At 39.5% G+C, this 26083-nt stretch overlaps 1 protein-coding gene across 2 annotated transcripts in view; it reads right to left on the minus strand.

The window, feature by feature from the left end:
- The window catches only part of SYMPK (symplekin scaffold protein), a 2606756-nt gene that overhangs the window by 2447198 nt on the left and 133475 nt on the right, over window positions 1-26083 (minus strand). For both annotated transcript variants that reach the window (XM_044062505.1, XM_044062497.1), the window contains exon 4: window positions 6893-6946. In XM_044062505.1, coding sequence (XP_043918440.1) covers window positions 6893-6946 — 54 coding nt within the window. The remainder of the gene's footprint in view (window positions 1-6892; window positions 6947-26083) is intronic.

Genomic DNA, 26083 nt, shown 5'->3' on the forward strand with positions numbered 1-26083 from the left:
GAGTGGGCCTTGTAAAGGAAAAGATTAGAGTCCGGGACCCTGTAGTACCTATCGGGTTTGACAGGAGCCGGAGGAAGAGTGTCAGGGGTTGTGCTAGACTCAGAGTACACATCATCAATGACATTCAAAACAGGAGGAATAGCCAAAGGTCTATGCTGAGGTAAATGCAAGAAAGTCCTTAATCTCTTCCTGGAATCAGAGAATTCCTGGCCCTGCCATTGGAAATGCTCTCTCACAGTGTGAAGGGTCTCCCCAAAGGACAGCTCTTCAGGAGGGGAGGCCGAGGGGATAGATTCCTCTGCATCAGAATCCTCGTAGGCTGAAAAAGCCTCCTCCTGGTAGTCCGAGAGAGTACAGCCATCAGAGGCCTCATCTGAGGAGTGGGGATCAGAGGGCTCAACCCTGGGCCTTTTGTCTAGAGGAGGTTGAGAGCCCCTGTCCGGATGAGGCTGTGAGCCCCTAATTAAGGAAATAAGGTCCCTCTGCTAAACTTAGAATCTGTGAACCTGTAGTGTGTTTCTGAGGGATAACCCTGGGAGGCAAAGCTTTTGAGTGTTTAGCAGCTTTAGCCCTTGAGAATGCCTTTATGGACATGGATGCAGGAGGCCTGGCTGCACCCCGTGCTGGTGTAGTTTTGTCTAGAGGGATGGTGTCGGAAGGTTCCAGGACACCAGTTTCTGATGGAAATTCAATAACTGACTCAGTAGGGGCCTCCGGGGCAGAGGTTGTTGGTTGAGCGGTTTCGGTGGTCAGAAGTACCAAGGACTCTGTTTTAGCCGAGACCGAGACACAGCCGAAACCACGGCCCGCGTGTGTCGGTCCTTGTCCTTCCGTTTCTTAGTTAAATGTGAAGTCGGAGTCTCCGATGGCATATTGTAAGAAAAACTAGCCCCAAAAAATTCCTCTGCAAACTTCGCCCGACGCCTAAGAGTACGTCGGTTGAAGGAAGCACAGGCTGAACAGGCCGAGACGTCGTGGTCTGGGCCTAGGCAGGGGAGGCAGTAAGAGTGGAAATCCTTACGAGGTATTTGTTTCCCACAAGTTAAGCAATTATTAACTTTATCTGACATCGGCTGAGGCAAGAAAGAGTTCCCAATGGGGTACTTAGCTTTTGAAGTCTTCGGTAGCTGAATTACAGGAGCTGGCCGACCGGCACTTGCGAACTGCTTCTGCTTCGGGCACCACGCGGCAAGAAAGACTGGGGAAGATGGCGTCGGCTGACGCTTTTATACCCCAGGCACTCTGACATCGGGGAAAGGGCGACATCAGCCGACGCCGGACCCAGACTTTGGGATCCGGCCGACCGAAGGGCTGCCTGAGGCAGGACAACCCATATGTGATGACTGCAGATGCATCCTTGAAGGACATCTCCAGCTCTACTCAGTTGCTTACCGCCTACTCAGAGGCGATCTATGTCCGACGTACAAAGCCATGTCTAACCCAGAATTAATGGACATGCCCCACCTCAGGAAGTCCAAATCCCTTAGAACTACATGCACTAGGGACTTAAACCTCAACACAGCAATAAATAGGATATGCTGGAGGGACAGATTCATATCCCAGAGGCTCCCCTCACTCTGGAACAGAATCCCAATTCATGTTAGGCAGAGTCCCTCACTGACCCTCTTCAAGAGAAATCTTGACGAGTGGATGGGAGATAGTAAGTTTACCCCTGGGATCTCTTCGGTGTCCCTGCTAGACAGAGGCACAGTAAACAAACCTTAAAGGGCTACCTTCTGTGACCTACTATACAGAGGCACAGTTAACTAATCTAAATGGGAGGCGAAAGCCAAACACACTCTGGCTAGGCTTATAAATGCCCTAGGGCAGACAGCTTAGTATCGACCTATGAACCTATGAATTATGACACAGAATATATAGTAAATATCAAACAGAAAAATTGGAAATTATTAAAATTAGATAGTAATGTATGTAAAAATGTGTTTAGAAAGGATAAGTCCTTTAAAAAGTTATTGGAAATGGGCAGCCAGTATAATAACAGTAGTGGCACAAGTGGACAGAAAGGAAATTTTAAATGTGGAAGATGCAGTGTATGCAGATATATTTTAAATTACTGGCAACAAAATTAGTGTAACAGAGGTGCCTATTAACATCCAAGGGCACTTTGACTGTTACAGTAAGAATGTAGTTTACCTAGCAAAATGTGGTCAATGTACCGCATTTTATATAAGAAAAACATGCAGAAGTATACGAGAGAGAATAAGTGAACATGTTTTAGACATTAAGCACATGAGAAATACCAATGCATTAGCGAGGCATATAGGGCATGAATTCAAGTTTTGTGTTGTACAACAAATTAAAAAGGATAATCAAGGTGGCATCCTTGATGTACATTTAGATATTTGTGAAATGAAATGGCAATTACGGTTGGATGCCACCACTTTCCCGGGTATTAATGAAAACATAAGTATAGCTCCCACTTTGAAGTTAAAACATATTTTAGGCTAATTATTGGTTAGTAGTTATTTATGTATATTTTTAGAGAAAATTAGTGGAATTTTTGTTTAAGCACCTTAAAACCTTCATTGTTGAATGTTATCATGGTGCCTTTATATGGTCTAAGGTGATAATTTGATGTGTTTACTGGGAATTTTTAAACAACTTTTTATAATTATTTACACTTATATATTATTATGCAATAATATTATATGTATGAAGCCAGTGTATGTATTTAGTTATATATTTTATGCATTTAGAAAATTTAATTATTTTGACATTTGATTGTAATGTGAATAATTAATTAATTGAATGTGTTGATTGAGAGTGGGAGGGTATTTAAAGAAGTGTGGCAGATGTGGTAGTTGTTCTGAAGAAGTCTGTAAAATAAAGACGAAACCTACGTAAACTGTCGTCAATAAAGTGCTCAAGTGTATACTGAAGTTTGTGGATCCTGTTGTCAGAGTTGGGTATATTTTTCTTGTTTGAGGTGGCAGTTTGTGCATCTGTTTTTCCAACTATATAGGCATATAACACTTACCTTCACTGACAATAAAAACATCAGCAAATGAGGCCTGCACAGCAGCTCTGTGACTGATTAAGAACTGCTCTGGCAAATGAAGATGAGCCATGAGCCCAAGGCATCTGCCAAACAAAACACCAGGTACAGGAACTGCAAAAGCACCTCACCAGCCTGGTACTCACGAGCCTTTGGGGGGAGGGGTGCTTAATGACTATGAAGTGTTGTCAGCCTACAGGGCAACCTTCTCCTTTTCTGCTTGGAGAAGTTGGAAGGAGAACTAGCAGCCACCATAGGTTCATAGGCAGGTACTAGGCTATCGGCCCAAGGGCCTACGTAAGCCTAGTCAACAAGGTTCCCTGGCTTACGCCGTCCAAGCTTAGGCAAAATGCTGGCATTTCAGGCAAGGTACTTCTCAAAGGATTCCACCCAGTTTTTGATGATCTGTCAATTGAAATAAGCAAACTGGGGACAAGTGGGTACATCATGTTATTGACCCAAGCAAAAAAGACAAGTTGTGGAAATCCCTGTGGGGGTATTTGATTCTTACACTTGACACAATTATTCATTTTTGTCCTTGATATCTAAAACATAATGTATTCCAAAAACAGAGATAGAATGACAAGAAAATTCCCTGTAAACTCCGGTTTTAGGATAGTAGCAAGAAAAATCTAAAGATAGCATCAGCCAACATACCTTTATACTCCTTGATGTTTGTGACAGAGGGGACACCTGGCCTGGAAGACAAATGATCTGGCATTTAGGCCTGCCTTCTGTAGGCAGGAGTACCATGAGTTGGCATATTGCTTCAGTGAATTAAGAAATACATACAAAGTTTCACTTGAAATCATTTGCGCAAAAAAAAAAAAAAATCTGCTAATAGGAAAGTCTCTTCTTTCTTAATGGGGTTTTTAAATTTTAATGGAATCTGTACACTGGAGTTCTAGTGTTCAGATTGGACATAGTGAGTGAAAAAATATGGCACATGTCTCTGGCAAACAAAAAAAAACTGAAGATGGTGTTGGCAGAGTGTCCTTTTTTACCGGGGAAGCAGTCCTACAAGTTCCTGATTCAGGAAGGACCCAGGCCTCACTGATATCTGCAGAGCTGCCAGCCAGGCAAACCTCCACATGCTAATTCTCAAATGTAGCTATAATACAATTGCAACACATTTATATACAAAAAAAAATCTACAAGTTTTGGGTTTCTATATTCTAATAAATGAAAAAACAGTGCCTGCAAACGTTCGGAATCCGTCCCAGCAGTTTATTAAACCATACAAGTTCACAATTCCAAGATCAGATCAAAACACAAAATGTTGTTTTTAAGCTTTTTTAAAAACTCCAATCAACAGACCATACTTAGACACTACATACATTACTTAATTAATTAATCAATAACATAATTATAATAATCCGTCTGTGGTTAAATTTATAAATTGCTTTTGCTTTATTTAATTTAAAACCTCCTATCACTTTTAGGAATCTCAATGATATTTAATGCCAATAAAAAAAAACAACAACAAAAACAATAAACACACTTACACTAAAAACAAAACTACTCATAAAACACAAAAATAAAAATACAAAAATTATATCATTCAATATAATAATAAATATCATATAAAAATATATTTAAATATAAATTTTTAAAACATAAAAAACAATAAAAAACAAAACACATAAAATAAATATTAAGTGTTTTGTGTGTTAAAATAATTATAATATTTTATAATTGATGAAATAATGCCCTTTTTTGTTACAACCATTTTATCTATATTCTTTTTATCTTATATTTAATAGGTTATATTTTAATAGGGGTGTTATGGTCATTTAAAAATATTTTTAAACCTAGAAATAATTTTAATTTTTTAATCCCTAACAGTTTCTTTTATAATTCCATTAATTCTCCCATACAAAACCCTGGACTCTAAAAAAAAACTTGTTAAGTACAAAAATTGGTTGTGTGTTTATAAGGGGTGTGTAATTTACATATATTGTGTTTTTAAACTGCTATAAGTCTTCACTATTTATGTTCTAATTACAGCTCTTCTTTTTTTTAACTTCTTAAAGCAGCCCCATTTGCAAACATTGTCTTAGCCAGATGGGAGGGGAAATTGATAGAGCAGTTATAGATTTTTGGATTGTTATAGTCATTTTGGAGTAGTTTTTTCAGAGAAATTTTTTTTTTTTTGTTTTATGAATGGGTGAACATTTCTTTTCAAAAATTTAATATATTAAACAAATATACTTTGAAATAAAAATATACTAAAAATTAAAATATAAAAGAATAAGATATAAGTTAAATAATAAAAGAAAAGGGTAAAAAAGAAAGTAAGAATAGATAGAAAAATATGTAATGAAAAAAAATATAGATAAAGTAAAATCTATAGAGAAAGAAATATATGAAGAATTATAGTTTAGACTTTGAAGAATGAAGGTTCTTGAGAAGGAGGTTTCAGGAAGAACTAGGAAGAAGAATATAAGACTCTAGAAAATATGTTAAAAGAAGTGATTGACCCATTTGTTTTATAGAAGAGCTAGTTAAATGGAAAGGAAAAATGAGTATGGTGGGTTCAGTGAGATTTTGGATCAAAATGAGGTATTAAAGAGGGAATGGGAAATGAGGAATCAGAAATGAATAGTAACAGGAATGAATTAAATAACATAAAAAAGCCTGAATAATTAATATTTTTAATCCAAATATTAAATTGAGAGAAATTTTAAAAAAAGAAAAAAAAAATAAATACAAATAACAAAGATATAGAAAAAAAATATAGAAAAGAGGGTAAATTATCTAAGTGTGTAAAAATCCAGGGAGAAATAATATAGATGGAAGTGATGCCAACAGTGCCTATAATATGTTAACCACACAAAAAAATGGGACATATATATGTGGTAAATGCCAAAAGTGCCCAATTATTATAAACACACAAACAAGCAAAGTAAGTGAGCAAGGGCACTGTCTACATGGAGATTTGTCAATTATACATTGAAAACAAAATATTCTTTACAATGCTGTTTAAAAAGAATTTGTTATTGAGTATTATAACATTTATAAAGCTGTTTAAAAAAAAATGCCTTATATAGCAAAACAATGACATATTGCTTAATATAGACAATTAAATTTACAATATAAACACAATATTTGGATTAAAAAGGTTATGGGTGGCAGGTTTGGTGGATGTTTTCAGTAAACAGGTAGGGGTGTGGTATTGGGAGGAAAATATTAGAATCAAAAAGAATTATTTTCTCACCATTAAACCATTTGTAAAAAATGGAAACTAATATAGAATAATTTTGGTGGCAGTAAATTTAATAAGAAATAAAGGGCATTATTTTCAATAAATAAAATGGTTATTATTTATAGCACAAAACATTTGTTTATGTTTTAGGGAACTTAATTTTTAATATATTTTTATTTTTATTTATTGAGTATTAAATATTTTATTATTTTTGTTTTTATATTTAAAATATTTTTAATTTTCATTTATAAAATTTTTTATATGATTGTTTATATAGTTTTGTTTAAATTAATTAATAGTTTTGTTTGTTTTTTTGTTTGTGTGTTTTTGTTTAGTGTAATTAATAATTGTATTTTATGTTTTGTTTTTTTTATGATGATTAGGTAATGTAAAATTAAATTTGATTTGAATGATTTCTTATTTTTTATATTTATAAGGTAAAGCATTAACAATTTTAAATTATGTTATTATGAATGTATATAAAAGGACATTATTTTGTGATGTTGTGTCTTTTAATAAACTCAAGGGACAAATTGATGGTGTTTGATAATTTTTTGAATTGTAAACTTTTGTAAATTAATGAAGGATTTGTCTTTTGATTTTTCTATATTCTAATAACAGAAGTCCAACGCCACTATGCTGCAATTAAAAATGAATTCAGTTATACTTACATCCAGGAAATTGTCCAGTAGCGTGGGATCCTTGTTTATAATGAGTTCCTGAACCTGAAAGGGAAAAAAATGACATGTGTTTAGGCAGTTATGAACTGAACTGAAGATGACAAAATTTAAAGGAAAACACACTTGGCCTCAAACACAGGCACTAAACAATCATAGATGCCGAACAACAGTGTTCCATTTACCAAACGGTCTTGATAAAACAATCAGTTGCATTAAACTTGAAACATTATCCCCACCTTTGGCATATAAACTTCAGCAAATTACAACCAAACTAAAAACAATACAAAAATATATTCTATATGGATATAAAGGCAACATTTAATTCGATATTTAACCAAAGAAGATTACCAAATATTGTATGAATACAGTAGAATTAGCTCACAACAAACACCTTTATTTGCAGGTAAACAGTGACTAAATCAGACGACAACAATGTTTCTGACTGATGTGGCCAATCAGCTTTTGGCAAAGGTATGTTGTGTGGCACAGAATTCATTACCTGTTCATACTGCTAGGTCTGTCATAAAATAGTTTGTCCTCAGACTATCAATCTAACAACCTCTGCCTCCTGGGCAGCTGGGATTACAGGCGTGCACCACAATGCCCAGCTAAAGAATCACCGACTCAGATAGGACTCTAATCCAAAATCCCAAGCTCCGGAGGCTGATGCCTTATTCATTAGGCCACAATGCCCTTTTGTGGCCAGAAATGGTTCACTAATCAACTGGACCGTCTTCAAAATTTTGTGCTACAGCAAATACAATGCAGCATATGTATTGGGTGCTATAATGGCAGATGAAAAAAAAATGCAGAACTAACATGGATTGGTGACTGAAAACACCGGATATCCATGCAACCATGATGGGCCTCCTCCCATTTTGTGGCTAGAGCCCTGCCCACCAATTGCTAATATATGCACTTTTAGATGTAATGCTCCTGTGAATGTGCACATTCCAAGATTCAATTTGTGACAGATACCAGAGACAAAGCTTAACAAATCTAAGAATGCTTCCACAGGCCTTCTTCTCCTGTAGGTGTCGGCATTGCTGGCATGCAAACCACCTCCCTCCCTAAGGGATGGGCAGGTTAGTATAAGCAGCTTTCTCTCAATCTCCCTTAAAAAGCTCCTGTAGTGTCCAAGTTGTTTCTCAATACTAACTCACCTGGCTCCCACTCAGGGCTTCATCCCTGTGTCACAGAGATGGCACTGCATCCTTAAATTTTTGATGTTTTTCCATGAGTCAGTGAGTGCCATAAAAATTCAGCCTTAAATACACTGCAATCACATGAGCATATTGAGAACATCCAACCATCCATCCATCTACAACCCCTTTTCCCATTTTTGCACATGGGGTCGGGGTGTCACTTCAACAGCGACAATCGCCTACATCCTCGGTTTACACTGGGTGGGCACATCACACACATTCACGCACACTCACACCTATTTAGTGTGTCCAGTCAACCTAATGCAGGTCTTTGGAATGTGGGAGGAAACCAAAGCACACAGAGGAAACCTACACGAACACAGGAAGGTCATGCAGACTCCGCACAGGCAGAACATTTAACATAAATCTGGTGATGCAATTAAATTGTGTACAGACTCAAAGTTACATGATAACAGTGCTATTTTTAGTGCAGCTGCTAGTGTGCCTTTCAACAACTATGTGTTTGACACGGATAACAGCTATAGATACTGACTGTGCTATTACTACTGCTCCCTAGACTCAGCTGCACAGATACAGATTGTCACTGGTACTGCTATCAAAAAAGTGTGCCATGGACCCAACTACAGTACAGGAGGTAAGCATTTAGAAGCAGAACCTTCTGAAACCTTCTATACAAGTGCAAGCAAAAGCAGCAACTTGCTAGTCAGGCGTCATAATCTCAATATAAAATTACAAAGCAAAATTAACTGAAATAGAAGAAAGTACATGTGAAAATCTGCCATAATTATACAAACGTCTGCACACAACACTGGCCTTCTTAGCCTTAAAGAATATAAAAGTATTGCTCATAAACTTTCCACAGTTCAGAGTATTTTAATTTTATGCCCGCTTTGTATCAAGGCTCTACAAGTCATACAGCTGCATAACAGACAGAGATGTTCTCCAATATTCTCCAATTTTCTTTTTAAATAAGCATTTACATATTCTTAGAGAAAAAAATCATTCAGGTTTTGTCCATCCTGCTCACAGAGCGCAGCAGTCCCAATGGCACTTAATTACCTCCCCTTTGGACAGCATATGCTATTACTGGAAGTCTAACAAATAGTAGGCAAAATCCTACATAAACTCTTTAAATGCCCTACTGGTGAATAAGTACATTTGTCAAGGAACTTGCCATAACTTTAGAAGTTTGAGCATGTTTATTGCTGTAGTAATAGCATTTGGGGGACACCAGCTACCAAAAGCCTGATGATTGGCCATGGTCTCAGCACTTATCACAGGGGGGGGGGTGCAAAGTGGTACAAGAGAAATGCCCACATGTGCAGTCTTTAGCTTTTTCTTACCCTGGCCCCTCCCCAAAAAGAAAATGTCTGGAGGCAGAGAACTGGCTGGCCTGGAGAGAAGGATCCCCAGGTGTAAGCCCCACCAGAAGACCTGCAAGATGCCTCTTCAGCACATAGGTCAACCTTGAGAAAGGTCTGGTCAGGGTCATAGAGATGCAAAGTAAGGAGGACTGACTGGGACAGCCACCCCTGCCCAAATTAGTACATGGAAAAAGAAACAGAGGGGAAGTGCGAGGGAAATGTTACTGCAACAATCAACACACTAACATCTACAATTACAGTAACATCCTACACAACTACTATGTTTATGGCATGTTTAACTACTGCAGTAATGATATTTGACAAGACTGACAAAACTTAATGGATCAGTGAGTGGCTGGCCCTGAATGGAGTGGTCTATACTGCATGAAGAAAGTGTGTACAGATGACTATGCAGTTGCCTACAGAACTGGTTGCATACTCCCCACACTTAAAAATGGAATGGTGACTGTTGTGACACTAATGGAATGGGTCTTAACACAGTCTTGCTATCAGAAGGCAACAAAAGTAAATAAAATGGGCTAGCTATTTTGATACTCTGCTTGGAAAATGGCTTCCAATCCTTCCCATTTGCAATGGAAATGAATATAAGGAACATCTCATTTCTTTGGTCCTGTTCACATTAACATCTCTGGTGACCGTGCACACAAAAGGACTGTAACAAGCCACTGGATAGTCAGAACATAAGAGAACAACCTTCCTAAAGCATGAAAGTTACTATTTAAAAGTCATCCTATCTTTAAAGGGAAATGAGGGAGAGCTTTTTGCACATTAAGGTTTGCAACTCTGAAAATTCTTCTGGCATACATTACCACCAACAACGTTTCCTTCTCCAAAGTCAATGCTATCAGAAGCATTTCTGGCCTTTCTTTTGAATTATCCTGAGAATAAGAGATACTGGAGAAATAACACAGAGAAATAGACCTGCCCAGCTAATACAGGCGGTGTCTGTTGCCTCAATTTCACTGTTGACGACCCGGTGCAAAGCTTCTTGAGCTGTATGCTTAAGGAGAAACAAAATAGTCTCTCTGGCAAACCACTCCTGTGACCAAAGTCCTGGAAAATGTCCCTTTTTTGGCATCTACGTATGATTAGCTGACCTGCCAAGTTTTGCAGAGAGGAGATACGTCATGTCATGCCAGACGCCTGGGCCAGATCCCATTCTTGCACAGTAAACCTGCATAAGACGGTAGGAGTGGACCCCCGCCCAGCTTATTTATCCACCACATTACTCTTATGTTGCTTGTTATAACGTGAAAGGTCAATGGTTGCTCCCCGAAACCTCAGTTTCCCTGAGTGAGCCAGCTGTGCAATTAATCCATACAGAGACTGTGTCTGCCTGGACCTAAACTGATTAAGCTGCACCTGCTAAGAGCGTTTTTTTTTTTTAAATACAGGAAAGCAGGAAAAACAGGTCACTGTAGAGACCACATATATTGGCTCCATCAGTTTCTAAGGTACAAATTCAACTTCCTCAGATGTATCATCAGGACAGTTGATCCCATATAGCCCAGCAAATGTTGAAAGTCTACAATTGTTCCCCAGGGTCCATCTTCCCTTGGAGCTAGGAAGAATCTAAAGTAAGAAACCTGCACCTTCTGTCCCCTTTTCCAAAAACTGTTTCAGCTGAACTGGCTGAAGTAGTTTGCTACAAAGGAAACCTTGTCTGAAGGTAAGTTAGTTCTCTAATGCTCTGTACTCAGCAGTGCCACCAGGAAACGGCCTTGTCTCAAGGGCATCTAAAATAGCTCTGAGAAGTTCAGAGAGAGAACTACACTGTGAAAGCAAGCCACACTGAAGTGGATGGCTTTTGGGGCATCTTCCAGGGTGGCTGCTTGGATAAAACTATCTGGGATAAGGAAAGATACAAATATCCTTTATTCTGCAAAAGGCAATCACTTGAGGCTCGCACACTTTGTGAGTACTGGGTAGAGAAGAAAAACAAAGGGCAAAGTGGAGAATTAACAATGGCAACCCCTACTTCAAATCGGAGAAACATTTTATGCTGTCTGCCCATGTTGGAAGGCATAATTTAGACAGCACAATTGTGCAAGATCTTATAACAGTAGATGCACTACTACTCATTGTTGCATTATTCTTTACAGTTGAGACTGCCTGCCAAGGACAGCTTAACATTAGCCCAGCATACCAAAGCCTTTACACTTTCCTGACATCATACGTTAGACGTATGTCCTACACACTAAGTGTAAGGTACATATGTGATGTACAGACACCTAATCCTCAGAAATGAAGTGTCCTAGGAGAACCACAGCAACCCCAGAGAAACAATAACATGTCCATCTAGTAAGGGGAACAGAAAGAGATAAGGATACAACAGGAAACATTTGGCTAGCAACAGGGCAACAGAAAAATAAAAGGGGAGGGACCAAATACTGCAACACCGAGAGGGAAGTCCTCTACTGTTATGGCACAGTCTTATACAACTGTACTACATCCTTCCTCATCACTGTTGTGGTAGTCTTTATACTTGAAAGTACAAAAGTTAGTGGAAAGTATGGAAAGAGAAATGTAGAGAAGAGCCCTCCACAAACCCATGAAGGACAGTATGTCAAATCCTGTCCTGGCTCTAGAAATGACATCAAACTTATCATTCTTTGATAAAAGTGTGGACATAAGACCAAGTAGCAGCTTCCAAGATGCATCTAGTAGACAGAAAATTGTAAAAAGCACTAGGAGAGGCTACTGCCCTGGTAAAATGGGCACAAATGTCATAACAAGCAGCTTTCCTATGCTACGAATAACAAAAGGAAATGGCCTTGGAGATCCAGGAAGAGATGGTTTCTTTAGACACTGCCAAAACCAATTTCTTGGCATGAAAGCAAAGAAAAAAGTTGCTCAGATTTTTTTACTTTTTTTGTTTTATCCAAGTAGTATCAGAGTTGTCAATATAAATCCAAAGTGTGTGGCACCTCCTCACTAGCAGATTGTGGAGAAGGAAAAAAGGAGGAGAGAATGAATATACTGAATCAAAGACAAATCATTAACCACCTTGGGCATAAAAGGATTCATATGAAGAGACACCCGGTTATTGTAAAAAAAATAAAAAGGGGGGGGGGGGAGCCACCTTGAGGGTGTGGAGTTGAGACACTTTCTTGGCAGAATTAAGAGCCGCCAACACTACAGTCTTACAAATACAATGTTGCATGGAAGAAAAATCAGACTCAAAAAGGGGACAGAGTCAATTTTTCCTGAACAAAATTAAGGCATCAAGGTGGAAGAATAGGCTTTCTTAGGGGCCTGATATGAAGATACCTTTTATGAATGCTTTGACTTCAAAACTAGAAGCCAAAGGTGGGTTCAAAGGTAGATAGGCAGAAATGGCGGATAACAAGGCTTTAACAGAAGAATATACCAAACCAATATTGAGCATTTCACACAAATAAGAAAGGATCATATGGACATTCACAAAAAGGGTCCTGGTCATCATGCTCGAGACACCAACCAGAAAATATCTTACATTTAGCCACATAGGATTTTCCATTAGTGAGTTTTCTGACCTCCTGCAAAACCCAAAGCACATTTTCGGAAAAATGGTGCCTGAAAGGAATATCATTCAAACTGTCAGTTGCAGTTTGGACAAGTTACAGTAAATGAGAGACTCTTGCCTTGTGTGAGAGGCTCCACCTTTGAGGTAACTTGTGATGACTGCCCCTGGCCAGGTAAAAGAAAAGGGGGAACCAGTGCTGTCTAGATCAAAAGAGAGTCACCAGCAAGATTTTGGGTGTATCCCACAATCTTGTGCAAAATCTTGGGAAGTAGAATAGGAGGAGGCTAGACATACAAGAACATTCCCTTCTAAGAAAAGACATGGCATCCACTTTCAAAGCCAGTGGACTTTGTTCTGTTCCAGGGTTCCATTCAGAAGGGAGGCAAAAATACTTACTTGAGGAGTATCCCACTGATGGACCATGCCCAGAAACCCCCCTCTCTGCAAAGCATTCATTTGTGATGTATCCTTGACCTGCTGTGTCTCTGACATTAGACTGTGCTCTGAAGGGATGCAAACCACCTGAAGAACCAAGTGATAGTGGATTGCAAAATCCGAAGCCTGAACAACTAGACTGCAATGAGGTTGGGAATTTGTGCCTCCCGCTTGTTGATGTACCACATATCTTTGGTACCGTCTCCAAAAACATTTGGAGGATCTAGAACCCAAAGGAGTGAAAAGCTTAAATAGCTAGGATTAAAGACCTCATTGTCTATAACACTGATGTGGTCTGACATCTGCTGATGGGACCAAAGACATGAACTTTCAGGTTGTTGGAGGAAATTCCCCAACCTCAATCAGAAGCATCCTTATGCAACTCTTGAGTAGAAAGAAGAACCTGAAAAGACAGTCATGGATCTAGGGATATCTGCTGAATCCACTAGTAGACGCAGAGTTTGAGACAGGGCAAAAAGGGAGTGGAAACTTTGGAAGGTGTCAGTGTTGGAGCCAAACAGCTTTGAGATACCAATGAAATTTCCTCATATGGCATTTAGCAAAAGGAACCATGGGAATGGTGGATGCCATAAACCCCAGAGCTCTGGGAAATTCCTCCGCAGGAACAGTCAAAGGAAGAAGAGACTGCAAATAAGCAGTCAAAGAGAGGATCTTTGGAAGTGGAAGAGAGCAAACATTGGGACGGTCTGAGTCCTGCAACTCACAAACACTTGGTCCTGACAGAGGTCAACACGGACTATGAGACAGACAGTGAATCCCACACTGCACAGCAGGAGCTTAGTGACGTATAGATTCTGAAGCAGGAGCTGCTGAGAGGGGCTTGAATCAGAAGTTGGTGCAGAACAGGAAATAGCTGAATTCCCTGAAATATGCAGAAGGCTATCTCAGGAGCCAGACAAACAGTAAATACACCTGAACCTGTAAAAAGACTAAAAGGCAAAGCACAGAACTAATAATGACAAGAAGAAACAAAGAAGCAAACATTTCCTGAAGAGAGGGTAAACAGAACTATGAATGTAAGAGATCGAGATGGAGCAGGTCTAGAATGAGCCTCCATGACCCCTCCTTCCTGGGAGCCAGAAACATTCTGGAATAAAAAACAGTTCCTTGTTGAGACCAGGGAAGAAACTGTATGGATCCCTGTTCCAGCAGATCCTGCAGAACCAGATGAAAATGAGGTCGCTGAGGAAGGACAGCAAATGGAGGAAAGGACTTCCAGGTCATAAAATAACAGTGTTGGTTGACGGAGAGAACTCAGGCATCAGAGGTTATCTGTCACCAAACAGGGAAAGAAAGGGTTAACCTGTGGGACAGCGGAATCTGGCCGAGCGGGAGGGGAGGCTGGAAGTGAGATGACAGTCTGATATAAATCAGGTAAAAAGATTTTTGCCCTCAAACTCGTGAGTGGATTTATCTGGGAAAATTCAGTTAGAAACCCTTTTACTTCTAGCAGGCTGTCTAGGTTGCTTAAAGACAAAAGAATTCAAAGGATACTTCCTATGGAACTTATCTACTGCAGAAATAAAAATTTGATTGAGGTTCTGTATAACTTTACCCTTATCCTGCAGGGTTTTTAACAGTTCTGCAGCAGCAGTGCCAACAAAATTCTAGTTGTCTATAAGGAAGAATCTAAATGTTGGTCCTTAATGTCCTCAAGTAAAGCCTGCAGATGAAACCAGGAATATCTCCTCATGACAGAAACAGATGCAACTGCCCCAGAGAAGGCATCAGCTGCATTATAACTGCATTTAATAGAATGGAGAGCTCCCCAAGAGGCAGAACGCAGAAGACAGAAAGCAGAAGTCTTACTGTCCAAATCAGACACATCACCCCCCCCCCCAAAAGCTGGGAGACAGAAGAGCTAGAACATATTCAGTCATGTGGGTCTGATAATTAATGGCCCTAAAAAACAAAGCAAAAGCAGTATGCACTTTTATCCCCCATCACTCCACTGCATGGCTGTCCTTGTCAGAAAGCAGAAGCTTGGAAGAGAAAAGCAGTTCAGATGCCTTATCTGTGGACATGGAACTAAAGCAGGATCAGATGAAGGACATTTATACAAGTAATTATCATCTTCAGGTACTTTACAAAATGGCTTTGTAGGCACCAGAGATTGAGTGTCAGAACCATGTGAATTGCTGTAAAGGGGCCTGACAGTGCAGATAAAACAGGACGGACTGCAGAACGTCCGGGTGAGTCCATTTGCAAGAGTTCATAACACCTCTTTTGAACTCCTGAGACTTGGGAACAATCCAACGTAAAGTGCTCCATTATACAGACCACTGTATCCCCCCAAAGGGTAATTCCTCATCAGACCCCTAAGACAAAGGACAGTATTTGTGAGGAATATGCTAAGGATTTTTCTCTACAGTCAACTCCTCATCAGAAGAATCAGAATCTCAAGGTCTCTTAGATGCGGTGGATGCCCAGGGAACAGCAGGGAGAGACCATCCCTATGGGGGTTTCACAGCCACTGAGGGCATTAAAACATCCCTTGAGTAAAGTCCTACCATACTTTGTGAGGATCTTCTGCGACAGTAGCCACGTTTTTCTCTTTTTTTTCAAAGGAACATCTGTCATGACAAATTAGGAGGTTCAGACCCCTGCTGAACTCAAATGAGGGTACTAGGCACTTGTCTAAATAAATTTGGGGAATCCCCCTAGACCCTTTACATATAATCAGCTGTGGTTCCCCCATACACCTGTATCACATACATGCAAAGCCCCATTGGACATGCGAGTACACAACTCTGTGTTGGCCTCCAATTGGATCACAGCAGACATAACTAGCGTCAGCACCAGCCAGTCCTTGGGTTCTTCATTCAAAACAAGACACACATCTGGTGGAGGTTGGACAACAGCAGATTCAGGATGACCTCCTTTTTAACTTTTTTTTCTGGCAGCAAAGAAATTCTGATTATTTGGCATTTGTACATCACATGCGCACCTTACACCTTGCTCATAGGACATACGTCCGATGTACAATGCCAGGAAGATGTAAAAAGGGCTTTGGTATGCTAGCCCAACATGAGATAACTTGCGGAGGATAGCCTAAAGTATAAAGAATACTGCAACAGTGACAAAGTAGGACATATAGAGTGACAAATGCCTGTAGAAATAGTAGCAAAAAAAGGCCTTAGCAAGGTTGCCATTCTGAATTTTTATATTTTTAAGAATTTAGTTAGCTTTGATAGGTCAACAAATGGTCTTCAGGGTTAGACTTTTATTGGAACTAGGAAAGGTCTAGAGAAGAAGCCTGCAACTTCTACCAATGTGGCACCCTCTACATCTCTACCATGAGCAGTTCCTGCAGAACAGAGTCTTGGATGTGCATCTACCACAGGGATAAATGTGGTATGTTTAAGAACTGCATTTTGTATTTACTATCAAAATCAATTTTACCCATTTGTCTTGTATGAAATAAAATTACTTTGTATATTTGAGTGTTACTTTAATGTCTAAGGTACTCATTTCAAGGCTTTCTTGCCAAGGTGCTACAGTGAATAAAAACTTTTTATCTGTGGCTGTTTGCATTTTCACTCGGGTGTTGTGGTTTTGCTTCTCTTCCAGTAACCCTGTCACTTTTTCTTATAGGACCAGACTTACTTTTTAGGATGCTTGCTTTTTTCCCCTGCCTTTGGTAGGACAGCCAGGTTTTGGTGGGGTAATTTCTTATTACTTTAGTGCTAGTAAGAAAAAAAAAAGTTTGACAGATTAAACAATCTTCTGTTTTCAACACAGTTTCTTGAGCACCTTTTTCAGCAGGATGACTACACAAAAGCTCCTTGTCCAGAAGAGTATTAAAGTTGTCTCTGCTTTTATACAATATGGCAGGGTCCTCAGCCAAGCCAAATCTCCTTAACACCAACCCTGTAGTTGCTTGCCCTACAGGACGCATCCACAGCATCATAATCGGGTTTTATGGAATGCCTGGCCACCTGAGAAATTGCAGTTAAGTTAAACAGCAGATGTCTGAAAGATCACTGTTGCAGTAGTGTTAGCTATATGGGCCATATCCTGCCAAGAATATAACAGCAGGACAGCTTCCAAAGCTTCAGGGTACCCAAACTGTCAGGCAGCTTGAGATAAGCTGACTAAAAGACATGTTTGGGCACTAAGCCAGTCAGTGCTTCCCTATCCACACAGACATGGACTCTGAGCCCTGAAAGGACAATGCTAGAAAGCACAGAAAAAGAAATGTTCACACCCTGGTATAAAACACACACACACACAAAAAAAAAAGTGGGGGTGGAAGGAGGAAGCAGCTACTGCAGCAGTAATCATCTGAACAACTACTGTTATGGTAAGTTTACTTACAACTATGTTATGTTCGACATACTGATCATAGCTGCAGTAGCCTTAGCTATATGGCTAGATCACACTAGCTTACTATATTTGGGAAGTGGAGGGTAAAGAACCCACAAGTCCCTGAAGAATGATCTTAGGACAGTGGTACAGCAGATAGCGTTTTCACCTCACAAGAGGCTCCCTGGTTCGATTCCCGGCAGGGATGCCTTCTGTGTGGAGTCTGCATGTCCTCCATGTGCTCATATGGGTTTCCTCCAGTTGCTTCAGTTTCCTTCCATATTCCAAAGACATGCAGTAGGTGGAGCAGGCACACTAAACTGGCCATAGGTAAGAGTGTGGTGTGGTAGAACTATGCTTGGGGCCTGGTACAATGGTTAAGGTGTTTGACTCACAGACACAAGGTACAGTATTTGAGTCTCAGCTTGGGGAAGGAAATTGGCTAGGCAGAGAATGGTCTATTAATAAAGCTAACCCAGTAATTAGTTATAAGGGAAAATAAATGAAACCCTGTCAGAGGTTGTCAGTGTGAGAAGCTGGTATAATGGTTAAGATGTTTACCCTACAGACACAAGGTGTAGGGTTCGATTCTCACATGGGAGTAATTGGCTATGCATAAAATGGCCCATAAGAGCAGTTAGCCTAGTACTAATCTATGAACCTATGAAAGCTTGATATAGACTTAGAGAAGGAATCAAGCTTATAATGCTTTGAAGTATGGTCAAAGTAGCAGCTTCTAGAATACATGTAGAATCCAACCTTTTCTAAAAGGCAATACATGATGTCAAGACCCCGGTCGAGTGGGCCACGACCCTGCCTGGAATAGTTTTGTTGTTGTGCGTATCAGTCTTCCTACATGTTGTCCCTTCTTACCTTTGCAAAAAAAATGAACAATTGATCCAAAGATCTGAAAGATTTTGTTCTGTCGAGTACCAGAGCTGTCTGTGGACATCAAAGCTATGGAGTATCCTTTCTCCTTCATCTTTAGGTTCAGGAAAGAAAATGGGAGATAGACAGTTTGGCTTAAAGTAAACTTGAATACCACTTTAGGCATAAAAGTTCAGTTCTCAAAGAAACCCTGATACTGTGGAAAATTAGATAAGAGTTGACTCAGCCTAAGAGCTTGCAACTCAAATACCCTTCTTGCAGAGGTCAGAGCAGTCAGTAAAACTGTTTTCCATGTTAAGTCCTTCACGTCAGCCAGTTTAGTTGGTTCAAATGGAGCAGGTGTTAGCTTCTCTAACATAAAATTAAGATCTCAAGGAAAGGCCACTGGTTTACTTGGAGGCCTCTTATTCAAAACCGCCTTTCAAAAACATTTTGACATGAGAATGCATGGAAAGTGGAGGATCCGTGGGCAGACAGGCTGAAATGGCCTATAAATGAACCTTGATGAAGAATAAGAAAGGTCATAGGATAGTAACTCGCATAAATATTGTAAAACCAGAGAACAACTAACCTGAATGGGTGTTGGTTTTGTTGTTGGCACCAAATAAAAAAAAAATTTTTCCATTTGCCAATATAGGATTTTCTAGTAGCAGACTTTCTTGTCTACATTACTAGCTGCTACATGTCCTCAGTAAGCAAGTGCCTAAAAGGAACTAAGACCCTATCATCCACGCAATCAACTGATGTTGATTGGTGGTGGGTTGTATCAAACACACCTGTTCTTGTACGCGTTGATCCAGTCTGTGAGGAAGCTTGCGTTAATTGCCCCTGAACGTTTCCAAAAGAAGTGAGAACCATGGTTTCCTGGGCCAGAAGTGAAACACCACAATGATCATGGGGGATTCTTTCTGAATCTTTAGAAGTACCCTAAATATTAGTGGAAATGGTGGAAAAGCATCCCAGAACATTCCTATCCAAGGAAAAGAAAAGGCATCTATCTTCCAGGCTTACTTGCATGGAGACCTGGAACAGAATCTTGCTAGCTGACTGTTCAGAGAGGAGGGAAAGTGGTCTGCTTGAGGAACTCCCCACAGACGGATCAAATCTTGGAAGACCCTTGATCTAGTTTCAGTTTGTGAGGGTTTGCCCTGGTCATGCTCAGCTTGTCTGACACATAATTTTGCTCTGATAGAATGCGCTGTGAAGCTATACCCCAAGCAAACATACCTAGTAGGCAGAGAAGGTACAACCTGGCTCCCCCTTGCTTGCTGATGTACCACATGACTACGGTACTGTCTGTAACAACTTGATGTCCCAGGGACCAAAAATGATTCAGAGATTTGAGTGCCTTGACCAAGGAAGCATTACTTTTATATGTATGTGCTTGGATCCGTCCTTGGTGTCCCACACACCCTGCACTTCCATCCCTCCTGAAAATACTCCACAAGCAAAGTACAAGGAATCTTTGGTGAATGACTACTTTGAAGCAGGGAGAGAGGATGGGAAGGCCAGGACTTAGGATTATCTGCTGTCTCCACCAACTGATTTCTCTTCTGACAAACCCCAGTACTGGGATCTGAAAAGACAAGGGGCGTTGGCGCTAGGACCAAACAGACTTCACATGAGAAAAATACAATGGTATCCGGACTTTTGCCAGCAGTATCATGAGAATTATAGAAGTCATGAAACCCAGAATCCTAAAGTACTCCCTCACAGTGACTGAAGTCTGAGTAAATAACCCTAAAAATAGATCTAGATATAGATCTATTATTTTCCTTTGGAAGAAAAGTTCTTTGGGTCTAGTTGACATCCCAGAAACACAATCCTGAGAGGAGTCAAAAAAGATTAAAGCACAAACTCCTAGCTTTAAAATAGCTTTCCATAAGAGAAAAGTATAAATAATAATAAAAATGATTAAATGGAAGTTGATCCCCTTCCCAAGAGAGAACTTATCTGACCAGTAAAGGAACAGTACAAGCCAAGTGTCAATCCTCAAAAGCCTCAGAGGAGTGTACTCATCTGTGGTAGTAAAGCCTTGAAGGGTTTGGTGCCCAAACATGCCTTTTAGTCAGTTCAGATCAAGTTGCCTGACAGTTTGGGCATGTGGAATGTGCCCTGAAGCTTTAGAAGTTGTCTGGTTGTTATAGCCTTAATGGGATATGATCCATATAGCTAAAGTCACTGTTGCAGTGATCAATATGTTAAACATCTGTTGGAGCACTTCCTAACCATTTTGTCTTCAGGTCCTTCTCATGTCTTCATCATCCTTGTCCTTGAGCTGGGATGGTAAAGTCCCCTGGAACTTCAACAAGTATGTGAAGCCCTGCAGGCTAGGGTAGCAGAAATGTACAGCTTTTTTTGTAATTCTGTCAAGAATCGTACAATCCCTCTCAAGGGGAACTGCATTCCTTGTTACAGCCACAGTACTTTCCTTGCTGGCATCCATGAACACCACAGATGGACCCATACTAAAGTTTTTCCTGTAGGTAGTTGGAGAAAATCACCACCCTGTAAAGATGGTCACCCACCCTTTAAACAAGGGTTTGGAAATTTGCTTCCAACAGACAGATTGGCAAATGCATCTAAGCCTTCAATTAACAGCAGAATGGCCAAGGGCTTATACTCCGGTAGGTCCCACAAGCTCCCAGCAGCTAACCTGAAATTAGGTGAATTTTGTGGCCTTACATTTGAAGTGACTCTGTTCTGTGAAGGGTATCAACATAACAGATATCTTCTAGTGTAAATGCAAAAGATATGGCATCCTCAGTGTTATGACACTGGCCAAATCCTTCTCCGATATTCCTTCTAGAAAAAGTTTACAAAAATACACCAAAGAGGATGACTAATGGAAAGCTGATGACATCCTACCAGAGTTAGCTCACCACAGAATCCTAAGAATCTGAATCCTCAAGAAAGGAAATATTCCTTCATTTTTTGGAATGGAAACCTCAGACTTGATTACTTTTCAAATGGCTGGATGTTTTTTTAGCAGAAAATAAAGCAGGTTCAGGATTTTGTTCATGTGCTGAGAAGGGGCGTTGTATGGGGTTTGGAAGTGGTCCCATAGGTTAAGCTCAACTTGCAAACATCCGTTTATGCTTGGAAGACTTGGCCCCGGGCTTAGGTGTGCAGATCATCTTAGAAGCCTCATGATGTGGGGTGGGTACCCAACACTTCAATCTGAGAGATGACAAGGACCAAGTGGATGCTGCATGTGCTTCGGTTATAACTATATTATTGTCAGAAAAAGATAACCATGGAGAGATATTCAGACCAACAGACACCTAAAAATGATTCAGTTCAGGAAGACATGCCTTCAACAGACTGCAGGACAACTCCCAAAGGTTACAAGCAAGATGCTTTGGTGAAGAAGCGGAGGTTACCGTCTGAGAAAGCACCTCACCAAATCTAGTGACATGAAGCCCAGGCAGACCTTCAAACTCTGGTAGGATGTCATTAGCTGTCTGGTACTCCACCTCCTCTTCCTCCTTGGAGTACTCCCTAAAAGTTGGTTTCTTTCTAGACAGGATATTGGAGATGGATTTGTCATAGTGATCTTAGAACAACTGCATTACTTTCCCCTGTTTGGATCATCTTTGGGTTGAATCTTGCACAATGGAGACAACTGGCTATGTTGTCCTCACACCCCAATATAACAAACACAGTTAATGAGAAAATTTGAAGAAAATGTATTTACTAACAGTTAACGCAATAATAAACTTTTCAGATTCTAAACCTAACAAGCACTGATGCCTGAAAACTACACTATGTATGCAAAAGTAGCAAAGTAATATGACAGGCAAGTTACCTTCCCCAATGGGTTACTTATCTGTGAAATCCATAAGTTAGACCAAATTACAGACTGAAAACACTTTGGAACTACACATCAATCCTGACATAAACTGAACTTAAAATAGTATGGCATGCATTCCTTACACCACATACATCTCACTGTTCAAGGGAAGGCATCCAACAGTCCTAAAAAGAGGAAAGTTGTTAATTTTGAAAGTCAGGGCAGTAGCCAGGCTTCCAGTGGTTAAAGTGTCATTATTTCAACAGTGAAACATACTATGAACATCACATACTATGATAACAAGCAAGACGCATTACATGAAACTACTAGATAAGATGCAGATCTATTTAACCAGATTAAATTATTTTCATCCCACACGCACACAAGCTGTACTATGACTCTCCTAGTGCATTCCTGAATTCTTTCAGTTTTTGATACCAGAACCTACCTCAGGAAAGCAGTTTCACATACCCATGACCCATTTTCCCTCTATAATCCAAAATAGTTTGTGGGTCAGTTCTCTTAAACAACAGTCCCCTAGCTCCAGTAATGGTCATCTTGTTCTTCTACATGTTGTCATGTTAAAGGTGTTACCCTCCTTTCCTGGACTCTACAGACATTTTCTAGCACACCACCCCTCCCCATTTCCTTCCCTTATAGTAGCACCACTGAAATAAACTGATCTCTCTCTCTCTTCATGCAATTTCCATTGGAGCGTATAAACCACTTGCACAGCTACATTAACCCTGCGTGATGTTTTTAAACACCTTTATTAAATCACTTAAGACACAGACAGACATTTATTTAAAAGAAAACAAACCATATTAACATATTCCTAGTTGCAGACATTTTACAACCACATATATTCTTTTGCACGATTACAAATCAATCCAACATTATATAAACTGATCAATTCCTGCTTTCCTTTAAACCTCACTCCTCCTCAAAAACATTATTCTGCGTATATTGCTCCTACATTTTCCATTCTGTCTGTGTAATTTGTTTGTACCCTTTTTCAAAGATCCCACTTTCAGTTCTTTTATCTCAGTTACAATATTCAGTACTTCAAACACAGCTGGTTCACACTTTGATTTCCATTCTCTAGTAATTGCTTTTTTTCACTACAATTAAACTTAACAAGATCTTACTAGGTTTAGGCATTTCCGATCCTGCATTGCAGCTCAAAAAATAATTTCCTTAGTTACAACCATTTCATGACCCAATATTTCTGACAGAGTAGCTCTGTAAAGAACTTTTAAAATCTGCCAACTCATTACACACCCAAAACATATGTTCCAATTTACCTCTTTCTTCTCCATCACAACTTCAAGGAAAAAATTCTTTGGAGTCTGCTTAAGCCATAAAATTACTTATGCAAACACTTGCAAAAATTCTAAATATTCTAGACTTTGTTGCATATTTAGGAGCCATATGCATGCCCTCCCATTGTTTCTATGTGAATTGCTTATTCAAATCTCTTTTAACCTCCTCTGATTCATGTAGTTATCGTGCAATATTTTACATGCCCTAATAGTTTTCCTATTTTTTAACAGTAAGTTTGGTTCTAGATTTGACTAACAACCCCCCCCCCCCCAATCAGAGAAGGTCTTTTACTTAGGATTCCCCTATGCCTTTCCTCTTTGCCTACACTTTATCAAGCCCAGATAGAGTAGTCAGTCTTTAGTCTGCAGTCCAAATGTCTTCTCGGCCTTTTCCCATTCTATTACCTTTTCCTCTCTAGTTATTTTCTCCCTATATCTTGGTCCTTTTGGCAGTTTTCTCCAGTGAATTCCAGCCCCCTCCTTGCCTATTTTCTGTACCGCTAACTGCAGTCATCGCTATCAGCAACATCTCCTTTCTCCATTCTCGTGTTAGCTTAGTTTTTCTAATACTTTCTGCTATTTTTTTAATATAATACTCTGTACGGCTGTTGATATTCTCCTTATGGATCTGCATCCAAAATCCCACTCTCTCATTATTTCTTGAAGATCCTTCTGCTTCATCATAATGCCTTTCCACTTTGAATTATAGCATTCTGCTAGCATTATACATATGAACTTTAACCGTGTAGCTCTAAAATATCCCTTCAAATACAGTAGTCCTAAATCACCTTATTTTATTGGAAGGATCAAATTATCCTACTTGAACCTTGCCCTTTTCCCCCTCTGCGATAAAATCTTTAATAATATTACTCCCCACACAACTTCTCCTCTGGTTGATAAAAATATGCCTGACCTGTATATAAAATTAAAGCGACAAAAACATTTTCTCTGCTTGTAACTTGCTATACATAGCCAAAAAACAAGAGCTTCTAGTTTCTCATTTTTTGTATTATCTTTTAATTTAGACTCTTCCCACATATCCTTAGCTGCCATAACAGAATCCTTTTTAATCCATGCTTTTAAATACTTCATTTGTTAGTGTCTCCATAAATACATGCATTGCTGAACAAATTCTTGTGTGGGTACACAGTTTACAACTAAAGCCTTTGTTTTAATCTTCACTGATTTTACTTGCCAAAAAGATGTGAAACTGTCTCAAAATGTTCCTCAACACTAAGATGTTCTTTTCTGGTTTAATCAGGTACAAAATAATTCAGATTGCAAATAAAGCCAACTTTTATTGATTACCTTACCAATTATATATTTGAATTTCTGAGTCCCTTATTTTCTTTGCCAATGGCTCTAAATACAACACAAATAACAAAGGGACAGAGGACACCCCCGCTCAGTTCCTCTGTTGACACAAATTATTAGAGAGTGACCCTCTCTCTCTAATTTTTGCCTCTGATTCATATATGCTTATTAGGGAATGCAAATGCTTCCATTGCCCTGTTTATAAAATCACAGCTAACTCTGTTGTATGCTTTTTTTTGAAACACCACCCACCAACAGCAGAGGTATTTTCTTACATTCTGCTTCTCTCTTGATCACTGTTCTATTAATGTTGTCAAATGTTTGCCTCCCCTCCATAAAATCACAATGATTCATATCGATCAATTTTTGTAACACCTTTGCAATTCTTTCAGCTACTACAGACACTTTACAATCAGTCTTTAAAAAACTGAAATGGGCCTATATGAAGCTGGGTCTGATGGGCCTTTGCAGTCTTTAGGTATTATAGCCACCACAGCTTTCTTCCGGGACGTTGGTGCTTTCTCCTCCTTTTAAAATACTGTTAAACAAAACCGTCCAGATCTTTATCATTTTCTTCCCTCCTAGTTGCCAAACTTCAACAAGAATACCATCTATTCCTGCAGACTTTCCTGAAGATTGATTATATGCCTCTGTTTTTATCTCCTCCTAGCTTAACTGTTAATTGTCAAGCCACATTTACAGCTAACCTTGAAGGCACACTCAAGTATTCCTTAAAATATTTCCATTTATACTCTCTATTTCCAAAGTTGTCTGCGTTTTATAAATTTTTATAAAATTTCCAAAACATCTACAAATACCTCTACAGGATCTCTGGTGGTTCTTCTTTTTATAGGGTCTCTAAACTGGCAACAACCCAGAACACTTTCTATTGCCAAAGTCATTCTGCTACAAGTTTTTGTGGTCTCGAGTTACTGTCAAAAACAGTTGCTGAACAGCAACCTTTCTAAACTCACATACTATCCAGATACACCTTTATTTTCTCTTTAGCACTCTGCAGGTGCTCCTCCTCTTGTTCTGCAAGATTCCC

The sequence above is a fragment of the Protopterus annectens genome, chromosome 1.part0 (genome assembly GCF_019279795.1).
Source record: "Protopterus annectens isolate FY-2018-M chromosome 1.part0, PAN1.0, whole genome shotgun sequence".
Lineage (NCBI taxonomy): Eukaryota > Metazoa > Chordata > Ceratodontiformes > Protopteridae > Protopterus > Protopterus annectens.